Raw genomic sequence first — 15,532 nt, forward strand, 5'->3', positions numbered from 1 at the left:
GGAGAAGATTCTATTAAAAGTTTCAAGGTGATACAAAGAGAGATGTATTAAATCCTATGAATCTAAGCAATGTCAGTGTTTGCCTCACCTTAGACATACAGGTCTTATTCCATGATCATGTTTCACACTTGCATAAAATGGAAAAAATAACAGTAGGGAAGATTTGTGCTGAAACTATAATGATTAGCATCAATATTGATAAGAAATCATTGCACAAGAGGATGTCTTCAGAACAACAATATTCTTGCAAAAGACTAGGTTTCAGCAAAATGAAAAGTGAACAGAAGGATTAAATCTGGAAAGAGATCATACTTTCCTACAGCAGAGCATCAAGAGGTTTCAAAAGATAATCGCTAAGAAGAAACCAAACAGCAGCAAAAATACTTGCGATTTTCATCTACAGGAAAAAGTATAGAACTATGATGGAGGCCTTTGATATTGCCAATTCTTATGGTACCTAAAAAAAGCTAATGCCTAATGTTAGTGCCTAACATCAGCAAATTTGGGTACCCAAAATAAATGTGAAATATTTGCCTAAACTTCACTCGTAAAATGCCCAGCTGAGGAGAAGAACATGTCTTAAATTAAAGTTTCATTTTGCTAATGTGCTGCATATTGTGTTAGACACTAGAAACAAGCATATTTGTGTTAAGGCAATGCGCTATTTAGATATATAATTCTCTGTGTATATTCACAAAACTTTCATTTGATGGTATCTCTAAAATAAGATATCATGGAAGGTAGCTGATCACATAAATCCTCAAAATCAGATGGATAATCGACTTTCACATGGGCAAGTGCAATAATAGCAAAGTAGGTGGAGAGTGCAGGGGTAGTCATGGATATTGACATGGTTAGGTACCTCGTGATTCATATAAGGCTAAGCAAGTCAGTTATCTCAAAGGGGTTTCATCTTGCGAATCATGGCAGAATATTTAATCATGTTTAGCAAATAACCAGCATCATGATGACTAAATCAATTAGGATTATTAATCATTTAATGCAAAATGAAACCATAACATAAGCTGGAGTCGAAACCTCATGAATCTGAATATTATGAAGGAGAAAGAGACTTACAGCTAGCAAAAAGAAGAAGCCGTCCAGTATTAAACCCTTGAAAATGCCAACAGTAGATATAAACCAATAAACACATAGCAAGAATGATGTCTGACAGTAGAGAGAAACAACCCAGCATGTCTGGCATCTTGAATAACTCAAAAGAATAATAAATCTGCTGACAAGGCATAGGAAGAAGCCGTCTAACAAAGACATGACTGCCATACAACAAGAACACGTCCAAATCTGCAGTAAAAATGGTGAGTTCACGCCAAAACTTGGCGTCCAAACATACAAAGCAGAACTGGAAACCCGTATAACATTGTTAGTTTTTCTAGTGCTATCTTGAAATGGACTTTTGGTGTTCTTACCTAGAGAGCATTCTTTGCATATGCTCAAATGATCTTTATTCAACTTAGTTAAACTACTAACCATCTTCTCCATAGTTGATAAGGCTTTGAAGTTTAGATGTCCTAACCTTCTATGCCATATTTCGTTTATATGAGCAACTTCATTAATTAAGGTTTGAATAGGTTCTATATTTAATTCATACAAGTATCCCTTTCTTTGACCAATCAACTTTTATTTCTTAAATGAAGAGTTCTTAGACCGGGTCATTACTTTACCGTCCATGAATGCAACCTTCTGTCCATCATCTTTAAGTGTTGTAATAGAGATTAGATTCCTCTTGATTCCTGGTACATAGAATACTCTTTTGAGATGAAGAGAAATACCCGACTTCAGTTTCAAGGTGCAATTCTCAATTCCTTTGATAAAATGAGTGGAATTATTACCTGTGGTAACTTCATGTAATGACCCTTACTATAAAGGGCACTGAAACCCTCAAACTGGACTTAGAAATTTTGTCAAACAGTTGGCATGTAACCGAATAAGGCTGCAATATTACTAATTGTTGTACAACGAAACCTCAATATATGATGCCAATAATGTATGAACAACAATTTCCAGATTATAACACTACCAATCTAAGAGATAGATGACAATATGAAACTCAAATATGAAGTCCAATGCAATTCTGATTTTATGACAGCAAATAGAACTGATTACAATGAGAGACTGTCACAACTATGCACTTCTAATACATCAAGCTCTTGACAATGCAATGTTATGACATGAACAATAACCCAGTTCAGATTTGGAATGCAAATGACGAAACTTTTACAACAATTATTAATGACTGGAAATAACTATTTATGCAATGACAGTGCTGACTGTTCTAATCCATAACATGCAATATTTTGGCAATCAAAACTTCAGTTTATGCACTTGGAATATCTCCAATTTTGCCGGATATAAATGCTGAATTGATGCCACACGAAGACCTCACAATCTGCCCCAAACCGACTCACAAAATTGCTGCTGCTGCCCAACTGACAAGGCCGTACAGGTATGGCCTGGTACGGCTGCTAGATAAAAATATTGCAGCGTTTTTGTCACTCCAAAAGCAATAAATCTGGGCGCCTAGGGTTGCTGAATAACCCCCTAAAATATGAAATTCATTCATCAAACCAATTAGGAGTTATGAGCAAAAACGTGGGTCCAAACCCTGGACTGGCAGTCTGAAAATAATGCACAACTGTGTCTTCAAACCCTGTTAATCAATCCACAAATGCTAGGGCACAACTGAAACCCTTATTCCAACCAAAGTAAACCCTTATAACTAAATCTCAATGAAGTCCAAATGAGATGGCTGAATTACCAACTCCTCAAATGCAACAATTCAGGTGATATTTCACACCCTCAAAGTCGCCAATCCAAGGGAGTGATTCGTTCCCAAAGATCAAATAATAATTTGCAGACCCAAGAGACTACAAATTTGCTCCACAATGGAAGAAGTAGAAGAAATCTCAAATCCAAGCATGTCCAAAATGAGAGGCCCAGTCCTTTATTTATTCACTTTTCCAAGAAGTTGCTAGAACTTCTAGAAACATCCTTTATAAAATCTCATTATAATGCACTTTTTCTAGAACTTCTAGAAACATCCTTTAAAATCTCATTATAATGCACTTTTTATAATAAAGTAATTTTATAAAATAAAAAGTGCAACTCAACTTAAAATATAACCTCTTAACACTTCTTCAAGAGCAAGATATGACCATTTGATCCGCAGAATTGACTCTCTCTCCACACCATTTGCCTACGAGAGTCTGGAATAGGCAAAATCCATGATCAATGTCATGTCGAACTAAAGAGGGGACATTACACTTCATCAGTAACTTCTTCTGATATCGAGTCTAGTACTTCTTTGTATCCTGTAATGTGTCAAGATGATCCACTATCAATTACCCATGCTTTGCTTGATACTTGATTTGATAGCGCTGAATACAATACACGTTTCTTAGGATCATAGTTTTCCTCTTTCCTAGTAACGTTTGTACAGCTTGTTGCTTTGTAGTCTCAGGGCAATTAGATTTATATTGTCCAAATTTTTCACATTTGAAGTATTTTATTTTGGATAAATCTCTCTTAGGTTTGTCATTTCTTTGATTACCTTTCTTCTTCTTGAAGTGCTTCTTCTTACCTTTTTAGGAATTTGTGTTGAGAACGTGAAATTCTTCATCTTCAGTTTTCAATTTTCCTCCTTTCTTGAGTTGCCTAGATTCTTCTTGAAGACAATCTCTTTTAAGTCTATTGAAGTTAGGAAGTTTGTCTCTAGCACTTACTCCTTGTGAGAATGTTTCCCATGAATCCAGTAACCCATATATAGCCATAAGTTATAGCTCTTTGTCTTCAATTATGGTCCCTATACTTGCAAAATCATTGCTTAGACTAACCACCCTTCGGAAGTATGAATTCATAGATTCTCCCTTCCTTATCTTTATATGATTTAGTTGCCTTTTTAGTGCAAGTGTTCTAGCTGCATTGTTAACCTCATATGCATTTAATAATGCACTCATCATAATAAATGCTGTCTGATGTTTCATTAGCATAGGTACTATTTCATTTTTAACTCCATCTAATATGATTTTCATGGCTTTCCTGTTTCCTTTTATCCAGATAGTTTTATGAGGATTAGCATCAGGTTGCTTGGATTCCTTTTCAACAAACTGTATTTTACATCATTGTCTTCAAGAGTCATAAATATAAATATTTTTATCGTACAAGTTGTCTAATCGATCAATATTTGTTCATGAATTTGCTGGTGAATGTGTTTGCTTCCGTGTGTATTCTTGGCAAGGTGTTAAGAGATTGGAAATGGTTCCTTTCCCCTACCTTGCATCAAGTTGTATGCAAATCATTGATAGAAAAAGTGAATTAAGAAACCAGCTTCTTTGTAATTTCAGTTAAGTTCCTATTAAAGCCACCTACGGTAAGAAGGGAGCCTCCTCTATTGCCTAGAAGAGAGAAATCTCATGAGATGTTGTCTAAAGTCATAGTTTTGTAAGTTGTGGTCATAGTGACTTACAAACAATTTAGTTAACAGAACTTGAGTCCAAAGCCTATCATTTGGAATAGAAACTTATTTCTTCTAGAAGTGTTATCATTATGAATTGACTTTCTCTTTTCTATAAGTTTTGGCTTTCTTCTAGAACTTTCATGTGTGAACATACTTTGAAGAATTTCTCTCTTCGGTTAATTTTATATATATAAAATACAACATTTAATTATAGATTTCTTATAATTTAAGTTATACTTTATATAAATATTGTTAGGATGTTTGAGAGTAGTTTCAAATTTCTAGGAGTTATTATGGAGATTCTGGATTTTGGAAAATCCTAAATTTTTTTAGGTTCAACCAAACTTTAGCTATCAATACACTTCCGCCAATGCTCTTTTGCATAGATTTTTTGGACTTTTCCACGATAAATTTGATACTGGAACACAATTTATTTTTGAAAATTTTCACAGTTTTGAATGCTTTTCCTCGTTTTAAAATACATAACATTTCATCACTTTCTATGCTTTACCCACAAAATCCTAGATGAACTTGGAGTTGAAAACATGAATTTTACACTTGGACAATTTCACAACCTTTGGTGTTTTTGAAAAAAAGATATTTCAGAAAAGCAAGGAAGTAACCTTGTAAATTTAGAAAAAGTTAACAAACAAGCAAGTTCTCCATTTGGCCCCAAAATACCAAAAAAAGAAATTTCCGTAAAAGAAAAAGGGCAAAAGAAAACTTTTCTTAAAAAATAGTTGTTAGAATTGACCTTAAGCAGTGCCGATCTTTGTCTCTTAGCTCTTTTGAACACCTCTATGGCATTAGAATACTCATTTGGTCATGCTTTCTCTCTTTCAATTTAATGACACCCCTAAACTTAGATTGAATTCCTAAACCTCACACTAGCAAGAGAGTGGAGACTGAAACAAAAACACTAAAACAAAACCCTAAAAAGTGGGGGTCCCGTAAGCAATTGGGTCATGGGTGATAATGTTACAACATGATCTTTGAAAATTAAGTTTTATTATGTTGGATGGTAACTCTGTTCTTGTAAATGAGTAAAATGGATTGAGAAAAATGTGATATTTGTAGTGGGAAGTACATTGAATTGAAATCTTCTTAGTAGGTTAAATTATTACTAGTCAACATTTGTTGCATTTATGAAATTACCTACGTTAATTCTTATATACATCTAGTAGCAAGAAAATATTGCAGAGCAACTGAAGGCAAAATTCTTGTGCACCATTATTATTGCACAAAATATGGCTATCCATCAATTGAGTGACTAGCTTTTGAAATCACCAATCATGACTACAAAAGCAAATGTTTTGTTGTCTGCAATATGACTGCCCATCACTTGATTGATGTTGCTTGATTAACTACCATTAGGATGATGTGACAAGATTCGTGGTCGTGAGTAATGCTCGTAGTTATTCATGAACACGAGGCAAATGAATTAATCACATGAACGACAAATTAGTTAGAGAGCGATGAGATCAAGGTAATCCAAGTTTGAGTTCTATTAAAATGGTCAATTTGGTGAAAATCATTACACAGGTTGGAAATAGATTTCCCAAGGAAACTTGAGGTAATTGTAAATAAACCTTTTACCATACTAGACATTGCAAAGGCGAAAAGATGGACATTATGGCCTTGCTATTTCAGATGAAAGATGGCAAATGAAATGTGATTAGAACCTCTAGGAAGAAAAATCCACTAGAATACAAATTTACTAGTAAGTTCAAACAAACTTTGGGGAATGTTCAGGGATTTGACTTGTCAAAGGAGATCAGTGAATCACTCAAACAATCTCATAGACATGAGAATATTGTGACAAAGGAAAGGAAGGAGGCCAAAGATTGCAGTGGCCTTGTCATTATAACAATGATGCAATGCTTCATTGATCTCAAGGAAATCACAAAGTGCCTTATTGTAGGGGTATTGACCAATGTAAAGAGAGGTGGAAGAGTTGCTTAGGGAGTTATGGAGCCCAAGATGGGGTTGATGTCAGTTTTGTACCACTACATAACATATGGCAATTGAACACTTGATATGGGATATCAAACACACAATTCCTCTCTTGAAAAGTTAATACTCATGAAGACATGAGAAAAATTCCAATGTTCCTTACACTTGTGGATACTAACTTAGTTATATCGATGTGATTTGCTGGTAATCACATAGGCAGCCTTAAGCTGTTCATTCAAGGATAACTTGGGTTTTGGGATGATAGTGATGATTTTTGTATGAGTGCTTGATGGTGTTGATGGTGATGATGATGGTGGAGGGTGTAATGCCAGATAATGGTGAGGGCTGCGACAATGGGGGCAATAATGCTCTAATGACTTTTACCTTCCTAATTTTCTTAGAATGAAATTCGACTACTCAACTACTTGCTATTTACTCCTACTCCTATGAATGGAAAGATTAGCAAATGGATGGGGATTGAATCTGATGAAAGCTAACTAGTGGCTCTACCTCCATAGATGCAATGATTCAATGGAAAATGCTAGTTTACCACGCAAGGCTTCCCAGCAAGTTGCTAGGATGCTAGTGGCCTAGTTATAGATCCCTATCAAACATCCACTAATATCACCATGCAACTATCCATCTACTCTTACTTAACAACCTTCTTGAAATAAAATCTACTTTAGCAACTTCAAAGGAAATCTAATTCTAACTATTGGAAGTAGAAACCATGCAATAACACCAAATTTTCTTAATCACCATGCAAGTCACAACAATGATAAAGAGAGACAATTTTGGTATTATCTTAGCAACAATTTTCTCCAACCCTTTACAAATGAGAGCAAATAGTTTTATATAGAGGCCAAAATTACAGCCAATGGTAGAGATTAAGAGGCAAAACCAACAATCCAGATTGGATCCTAGAAACCCTAATTAGGATTGCTACCCCATCGGCCAATGAGAAGATGCCACCTCATCAATGGACCGATGAAAAGAAAGGAAAAGTGGCAACCAATGAGAAGGCACCAAAATGGTAGCCAATCAGAATTAGACACCTATCCTACCCAAGAAGTAGAATTTGCCACTTGAGCTTACATCAAATGATCTTCTAATATAGTTCTACCCCTTTCTTTCATCTTTTTAGCCAAAGCAATGAACTTGGCTAGCTTATTGTTGACTTCCTTCATAGGAGGGCAAAGTGTATGTTTCATCTTGAGTTCAGCTGAATTCATCATGTTGCTCACTGCTTGCAATGTTTTCTCATGATCCTTCTCATATTCTTTCGAGTATCCGATAAAGGCATTGAGGGAGGCAAGGGTGGCCAAATGTCATCTTGAGTTCAGCTGAATTCATCATGTTGCTCACTGCTTGCAATGTTTTCTCATGATCCTTCTCATATTCTTTCGCGGATTCGATAAAGGCATTGAGGGAGGCAAGGGTGGCCAAATGTTTCTTCTTGATGGCAACCTTCCCCAACTCATCCAATCTCGATCCAAACTCTGTTTTATTGATGTTCTCTTTGATATCTTTAAAATCAACTGCAACCCCAACATCGCTCATCATGGTTGAAATGGAAGTGTCAACGCCTGGACTGTGCTGTGCAATCTCGTTCTGTACCTCTTCAAGTATTCTCGATCTGATAGTCAAGACAACAAACCAAGACTCCATCGTACTCATTCCTCCTTCGTCTACCAACTTGGTTCCCTTAACCATCCTAGTCTTTTCTAACCTTTCTATTCAAATTTGGTTTGCATGAATAACTTAGCTTGGCCTAGCCTCAAATATTTTCAAATCACTTCCTCCAAATTTGCTCTTCCTTGAAATTCACTGTTCAATTTTAACCGCCTCTAAATCAAATAAAAGAGGTAGGACCCCATATAGAATTACTTTTGATTTTGCACGGTCTTAAGTTGCAACTCTAAATTCTCGCTTATAATCCTAGCCCAATGAAATCTTCTCTTTCCATTTTCAATTTCATCAATAAAATAATACATCCGGTTTTCAAATTGCATACCTTGAGCTAAGCCCATGATCCGGCTGAGAAGCACAATGAGATCACCATACTCTAATTTGAAATCTGACTTGGTGAGCTTTGGTGACCTGATAACTCCCTTCTTGCCTTCATGTAACCAATTTTGCTTTAGAGGAATGAAGTAAGCCTCTTGATTATCATGACATTCTTACACTCTCATCTTGATGATGGATCATGGACTATGATCCGAAACGTTGATGGTAAAATTTTTTTACTCAATCTTGGCCCAAAAAAACAGTTGCATAACTTAGTCACCCGATCCATCATTACCACTGTCATGCTTTTATATTGGGGAATATTAAATACTTCTTCGACCACTTGTCCTCGATGTTGGCCAACACTCTTCCCTTTATCAAAAATGATGGACTTGGTAACAATATCAAATTGGGATGCACACTCCATCATCAATTCCGGACAAGGCAAGGTAGGAGGGAAAGCTGCTGTGTGTACAATTCCGCTCTTGTAGATCTTCTTTGCCATGGGGGATTGTCCTTCCTTCAGTTTGTCCTTTAACTGTATCATGTTCACTGTACTGATATTGGTATCACTTATTCGCCTCACTTTCGAGAAAAAGGTGGTCTTAGGCATCATGTCTTCCTTGTCTTTTTTGGTATTTGTTCCCTTTGGGTTCTTGCTTGCACTAACATCTACCATCTTAAACACTTATTTCTGCTCCTTCGTTTTAAATGATATGGACTACACTTATTAATCTCCAACTTTTTTTCTATCAATGAAATCTAGGTTATTTTTGCCTCGCCAAGTCCTATCTCTACGCTTATCAATCTCCAACCTTCAGCTTAGGGGTGGGACTACCACTTATTTCTGCCTCTTCGTTACCTTAGGATGAACTATACTTGTATCTCCTAACTTCAACTTAGGGTGGTCTATCTTATTTCTGCCTCTCCAAGTGTCCTATCATGAAATTTAGACTTATCTCCCCAAACTTCAACCTATCAATGGAATGATGAAGTGGTGGATGATGAATGCAAGAAGAATATAAGGGAAACGAACCAAGCAAGAACAAGGAATAGAATCCTCTTTTAAACCAATCTTCACCTCCAAAATGAATAGAAATTTACCTTGAATCTAGCTTTACCAATAATCGGGCCCTCTTCAAATTCGGATCCGATTTCGGAAATTTCAAGCCTCCTTGCAAATAATGATGCCCTAGCAAAAATCAAAATTTTGACCTCCTTGAAATTGTCCACATTTGCCAAAATCAAACCCTTGGATCACATGGCCTCCTCACCAACAAAATCGCCCAAATCTGAAAATTGAAATCGCAGCCTTTTGGAAAGAAAATCAGACCTCACAAAATCGTCCAAGCAAGAAAAAATTCAGATTTGCCTCAAAAATCGCCTAAGAGAGAAATTTGCCCAAGATGTAAGAAGAAAAATGCCACCAAGCAAGGAAAAAATCTGCCAAAAAATCACTTAAATCTGCAAGTTGCCATTCTAGAGAAAAATCACTCAACACATGAGGAGGAGGAAGATGGAATGAGGAGATGAGGCAAGGGGGAGCCCCTCTTATACCAAAATTTCCATGTTTCTCCAAGCTAGCCAACTTGCCCTGGAGGAAAACAAAATTAAACTAGCATCTTTATTAATGGCCCAGATTTAAATGCCATGCTAAAAATTACTTAGCTCAAAGTGAAATTAACCCATTTAATTGCCGATTGTGATAAAAAAATGAAAAAATTAAACAAGGAAAGCCTAGGAGATGCCAAAATTTTCATTTAACACTGTTTTGGCAATTAAAAAATCATTAAAATCAAATTTGGCAAACCAAAATCAATTTTCAATTCCAATTTACCAATCTCGTTCAACATTTAAAAATCTTTTATTGAATATTTCAACCAATTTAATGAGATTTTGCAATTTAATCCGCTTTCAATTTTGCAACGCAATTTTAATTTTCAACCAAAATAAATCATTTTTCTAGCATTCAAAATCGATTTTCCAATTTTAATTTCACTATCAAAAAATTTCTCTCTTCACCAGAAAAATCAAGATTTTCCAAAACAATTAAATCTAAAAAAATTCATTTTGAAAATGCTCATGCTTATACAATTATATCAAATTTTCAAAATCCGTCTAAGTCCAAAAATTTGCAAATTTATCCTGTCGAATATTGTTCTAACCATTGAAAAATGTTGTCTTTGAAATTTGTCTGGCCTAAGGATAAAATTACATGTTCCAGAAAATCAAGTTTCGCACCGGGTGAAAAAATAAATCCAACCACATCCCTCCTGGCCTGAAGGTATCCAAGGTGTAAAATTTTCAAATCAGAAAAAAAACTTTGGACAACTCCGAAAAATTTGCCAAGGCGACCAAAAAAAATCCAAAAATCGACGAGAACAGCCAAGGCTTGCCTGAAAGGGGGGTCCCCAAAGTTTTGGGGCGATGGTGTAAAAACCTCAGAACAGATGGCAAGACACGATGAGATCATGGTTGATCCTAAAGTTTATGAGCTGCTTGTTGAATCTAGTAATGAAACAATCAGTCATTTTGTTATTGGGAAAGACAAAAGAGTGAGTAGTGTGCAGCCTTGAGAAGTGCAAGATTTTGGCCATGTCGATGATGCCTTGGCAACAGTAAGATTTGTCCTTTAAAAAGTATCACTGAAACAACTTGAAGATGCATCAAGTTCTGCCACTATATTCGTTGAGCATTCATCTCCAGTTGTTGTTATTAATGGCACAAGGGAAATATTTTTTCTAGCCTCCATAATTTGTCGGTGTCTCTGTGAGTATATTTTCAAGGAATACTCTAAAAAGATATGTTTACATATCAGTGGATTTGCTTCTTGATAAAGCACATGAAAACACATTGAAGAAATAACATTATCACGTGAATGTTACCAGTGTTGTGTTTACCCATTTAAGGTTTGCAGAGCTTGATGAAGTTTCATTGAAGAGGGCATTAAACATTCTACTAAAAATGGCATGTTTTATACATTTGGGGGCGATTTTTATGCAATTTAGTTCTTAACATTTTAGTAATGTATGTAATATTTTTTGTGAGGAGGGTAATATCATTAATTTTATGAGATCAAATCAAATATGTTATGGAGTCAAAGTTTGTAAGATTTTGAAAGTGATAGGAAAATAAATATAAAGAAAAATTATCTTAATTGTAACTCAATGCTAAAATGATACTTTTTTCACCATTTGGAAGACCAGTGACCCCTATGCTTCTAGTGCCAAAACATACGAAGGATCCTAGCAGTATGTGGTACATATTAAAAAATCCAGATTCTATGTTCTTTATTTGCACGTCTCCTCACACCACTCATTTCCAGTTCAAAAATATTTTTTAATACTGAAACTGTTCCAAAATATGTTGGAAATGTTAGAACTCTTTGGAGAAATGCTTTTCAAATAGAAACACATGTTGAAACATTTTCCATTGCTGGTGATTCATTTTCAGCTTGGCAGCACATTCTATTGGATTTTTGTTTTGGACTGTTTGAATTTCTTTTAGTAGACAATTTCAAGAATCCCCATCATGTTAAAACAGATTTTATTTTATGTTGTCCCGCTGCTTTAATGATCTTATGATCATGCATAGAGGAAATGTTTTCAAACTGAAGTAGTCAGGTGACCATAATGTATTTTTACAAAGTTTCAATCCTAACACACATATTCAGGAATGATAAATTCTGATGTTCTCATTCATTGAGAATTGTGCTTTTATGAAGTGATGGCATTGCACTAATGTGTCAAATCAATTGGTGTTTAAAGCCTAGAGTGTTATTTATTGCAAGTATACACTAATACAATTTTTATCTCCTCGTTCTTTGAATTAGTCATTTTCATTGCTGAAGGGTTTGAAGGCCTGAATTTCCAATAGCCTATGTTCCACATGGATGTGCCCCCAATGCTTTGTCCTTCTCCCTGTTTCTCTGCCCCTGTTCCTTTGCTATATTTCTAATTAAATATTCTTTCTGAGATTTGGGGGCTACTTCCAAGTGTTCCTTTCCAGATTCCCTTGTTTCACCCCTGAGAGGGAACTTGGTACAAGAAAGCCAGTAGGTTTATGATTTCAGAAAATATAGCCTTTTCCTAATTTTGTGCAGTATAAGTCTATCTATATTCTACAAGATGCAGCTAATGCCTGTAACAGTTTTGGAAAAATCAGACCTATTTCCAAATATGTTGCAGTCACCATATTGTTTGTTTTTGTGTCTTCAGTAATATATTCAAGGAAGTATCTCAATTTCTATGGATTATTGTTGATGTATAACTGTCAAGCATTTTTGTCACCTACTTTTTTGACTTCAATTTTCTTACTTCGATGCCATGTTGTATCCTGCTTCTGCTTATGAAAAACAAATAGTGCAGTTGCTCTGGATGAAAAAACAGGCCATTATACTTGACTAAACTTCATTTTTGTTGACCTCACATCTTTTTCAGGTACTAAGTATTTATTGGAAAAAGATAAGCTGGGTCCAGCGGCTACACCAAGTTCTCACTGTGAGATAGATGGGAAATCAGATTTTATGTGTTCTCCATTTCAAACTGGTATGAATATATTCTTTGCAGGTAATTTTATAAACATCAGTATTGCTGTGTTAAAGAACTATGAAATAATGTAACACATTTGGCAGATTTCAAGAAGCCAGACAATTATGGAAAAATATTTCACAGGAAAAGAAAGAAATTGCAAGATCTTTGTGCAAGGACCTTGTCAATTGAGAAAGGGGATTTGATTTTATATGGGTAAGATTCATATAGATGCACAAAACAGTAGCATAGAGTTTCTATTAAAAAGTATTTTCACATATCTTCAATATATGATAACAAATTACAAAGATTTTATGTAGGTCCAAATCTGTAACGATTCTCCTCCAAAGACTGAAAGTTCCAAATAATTGCAATATTGGTACCACATCTCAGGAGGATAATCCTGAATGCTCTGTATGTAAAGTTTAATTTTATTTTGTTTAGATTCTCCCAATGATATTGTTATATCTAATCAGTCTTTTGCACTTAAATTAGCATAGAGAATGGAATAAAAGAAAATAATTCTTGAATGTTTGTTCTAATTACTCTAATTGTCTCGTAGAAAGACATATCGGTTGGCATTGAGAAAAAACTTACACAATCAAATTTCCATCCAGAAACACATATCTCTCTAGACTGGAAGTATGATGTAAAGAAAGATTGTGCTGAATTAGACATTTTGAGTAATGCAGAGGGACTTGGACATGCACATGGTGATAAGAATTTGAATACAAAGACTTCTAATTTTCAGCATGAAGCTTTGTCATTAATTTCATGGCGAACAGATAAAGTCCATCAGTATGATTGTGATGCTAATGAATATAGGATTCATGGGTTAGCAGATGTGGATGTGGGAACACATTTGTTATGCACCAAGGAACAATTGGCACAGGAGGCCGGGATTGATCATGGAAACATTCTTGATTCTAAAATTTGGGATTTTTCTCCTGTGTTTAGCAGAATGTGGTCCGACGATTATGATCATAAACATAGTTTAGAAGACTTTCCTCTTTTCACTGACATCCTACAACCTAATAGGCATTTTGTTTTGGATTCATTGCCTGTGAAAAAGGATGAGCTGGGCTTAACACAATGGAATGACTTAAATTGTAAATCCCCAAACTTTTCCTCAATGAATAGTATCAATATGCAGTTGCTAGATCAAGACAGGTTTAGAGGTCATGGGCATGGTTCCTCTCCTGAAACTGGGATGATATTATGGACTTTGCCTGAGAACAAACTTTGTTTCAGTCCACTGCTGACTCATGAAGACAAACATAAGTATTATGAAGAAGAATCAATCCCAGGGAACATTGTGGTATTGTGGGGTTCATCTTATAAGGATATTCCAAGATGTGACGAGATTCAAGATTTTTCTTTCCAAGATATATCTCAGAATTTCAGTCTAGCTCCCTTTGTATGCCATAATAAACAAGATAATGTTGGTCCAGATTTAGGTTTCAGCTTCCCAAGTAAACTGCTGCATGGAACTGACAGCTGGGAATGGAAGGATTCTTCCTTACGTTTTCTGTCTAGTGAATTATATCACTTAGAAGTGCAGCATAAGTTGCTCAATACAGATGATACAGACTTAACTGAACAAGTGCAGGATCCAGGAGTATCCACTTTAATCAGTTTTCCATATAGGATCAGGGAAATTACAGATTGTCCTATGAAACTTCACCTTGAACTAGAAAATGACATAGATATTCCAAACAATTGTGTCACTAAGGGGGAAGAATGGGAGCATTTGGCAGAGCCTATCTACACTTTAGATTGTGGTTATGATTCTTATGCAGCAGAACATTTTGGCCTTAAATTTTAATCCTTGTACTGATTTGTCTGTTGAAAGTGTATAGAAGACAGGTGAAGAAGAGCCCATGAAATCTAGTGGCCAAATGACACATTGCTTCCTTATCGACTATCATCTAAGTCACATATCTGATGAAACATGTAATATTGAAGGACAAGCATTCAGGTTTAACTGTTTTTCATTTGGGAAATGATTTTAGTCCAAATTCTTATACAAGAACATATTTCAAGATACCTATTAATTTTGAAGATTACTTTTTCAATAGTCAGAGAAGTAGAAAAGCTATTCGTGAAAGGAATTATGAAGAAGAGTACTTGTTCTTAATAGACAGGTGCCCATTAATACACTATGTTGAAATTGTTTCTGGTTCCTGGCTCACAGGTACATGGGGGGATGTTTCACTCATATTTGCGAGAGCAAATTAGCTAAAATTTCAGTCCTTCAATTCACATTAAAAGAGGTTATTTTGCCTTTCCACTTAACCAAGGTTGCATGGGTACGGGAATGGGTACGGGTACGGGTACGCATATTTTTCAAAATAGGGGATGGGGGTACGTGTGTAAGCCTAATTTTTTCTATATAATTAATATTTTATAAAAAATAAAAAAATTAAAATATCTATCATGAGTCATGACATTGAGCATTCAAAACAAGAAATTTGAAAATATAAGCCATAAGTCAAATATATATATATGCTATTGCTGAATGTTTAAAGTATTTTTCATAATTGGGGACGAAGGTACTTGGGTATGTCAA

General features: G+C 35.3%; 1 protein-coding gene across 6 annotated transcripts in view; it reads left to right on the forward strand.

Annotated features, from left to right (window-relative positions):
- The window catches only part of LOC149530858 (uncharacterized), a 188,492-nt gene extending 173,452 nt beyond the window's left edge, over window positions 1-15,040 (forward strand). For all 6 annotated transcript variants that reach the window (XM_089809043.1, XM_089809047.1, XM_089809046.1 and 3 more), the window contains 4 exons: window positions 12,874-12,981; window positions 13,068-13,179; window positions 13,284-13,377; window positions 13,526-15,040. In XM_089809043.1, the coding sequence (XP_089665169.1) occupies window positions 12,874-12,981; window positions 13,068-13,179; window positions 13,284-13,377; window positions 13,526-14,788 (1,577 nt within the window). In that variant the 3' untranslated portion in view covers window positions 14,789-15,040. The remainder of the gene's footprint in view (window positions 1-12,873; window positions 12,982-13,067; window positions 13,180-13,283; window positions 13,378-13,525) is intronic.
- Window positions 15,041-15,532: the final 492 nt, after the last annotated feature.

Source organism: Cupressus sempervirens, chromosome 11 (assembly GCF_028749045.1).
Source record: "Cupressus sempervirens isolate cs-2001-9-10 chromosome 11, ASM2874904v1, whole genome shotgun sequence".
Lineage (NCBI taxonomy): Eukaryota > Viridiplantae > Streptophyta > Pinopsida > Cupressales > Cupressaceae > Cupressus > Cupressus sempervirens.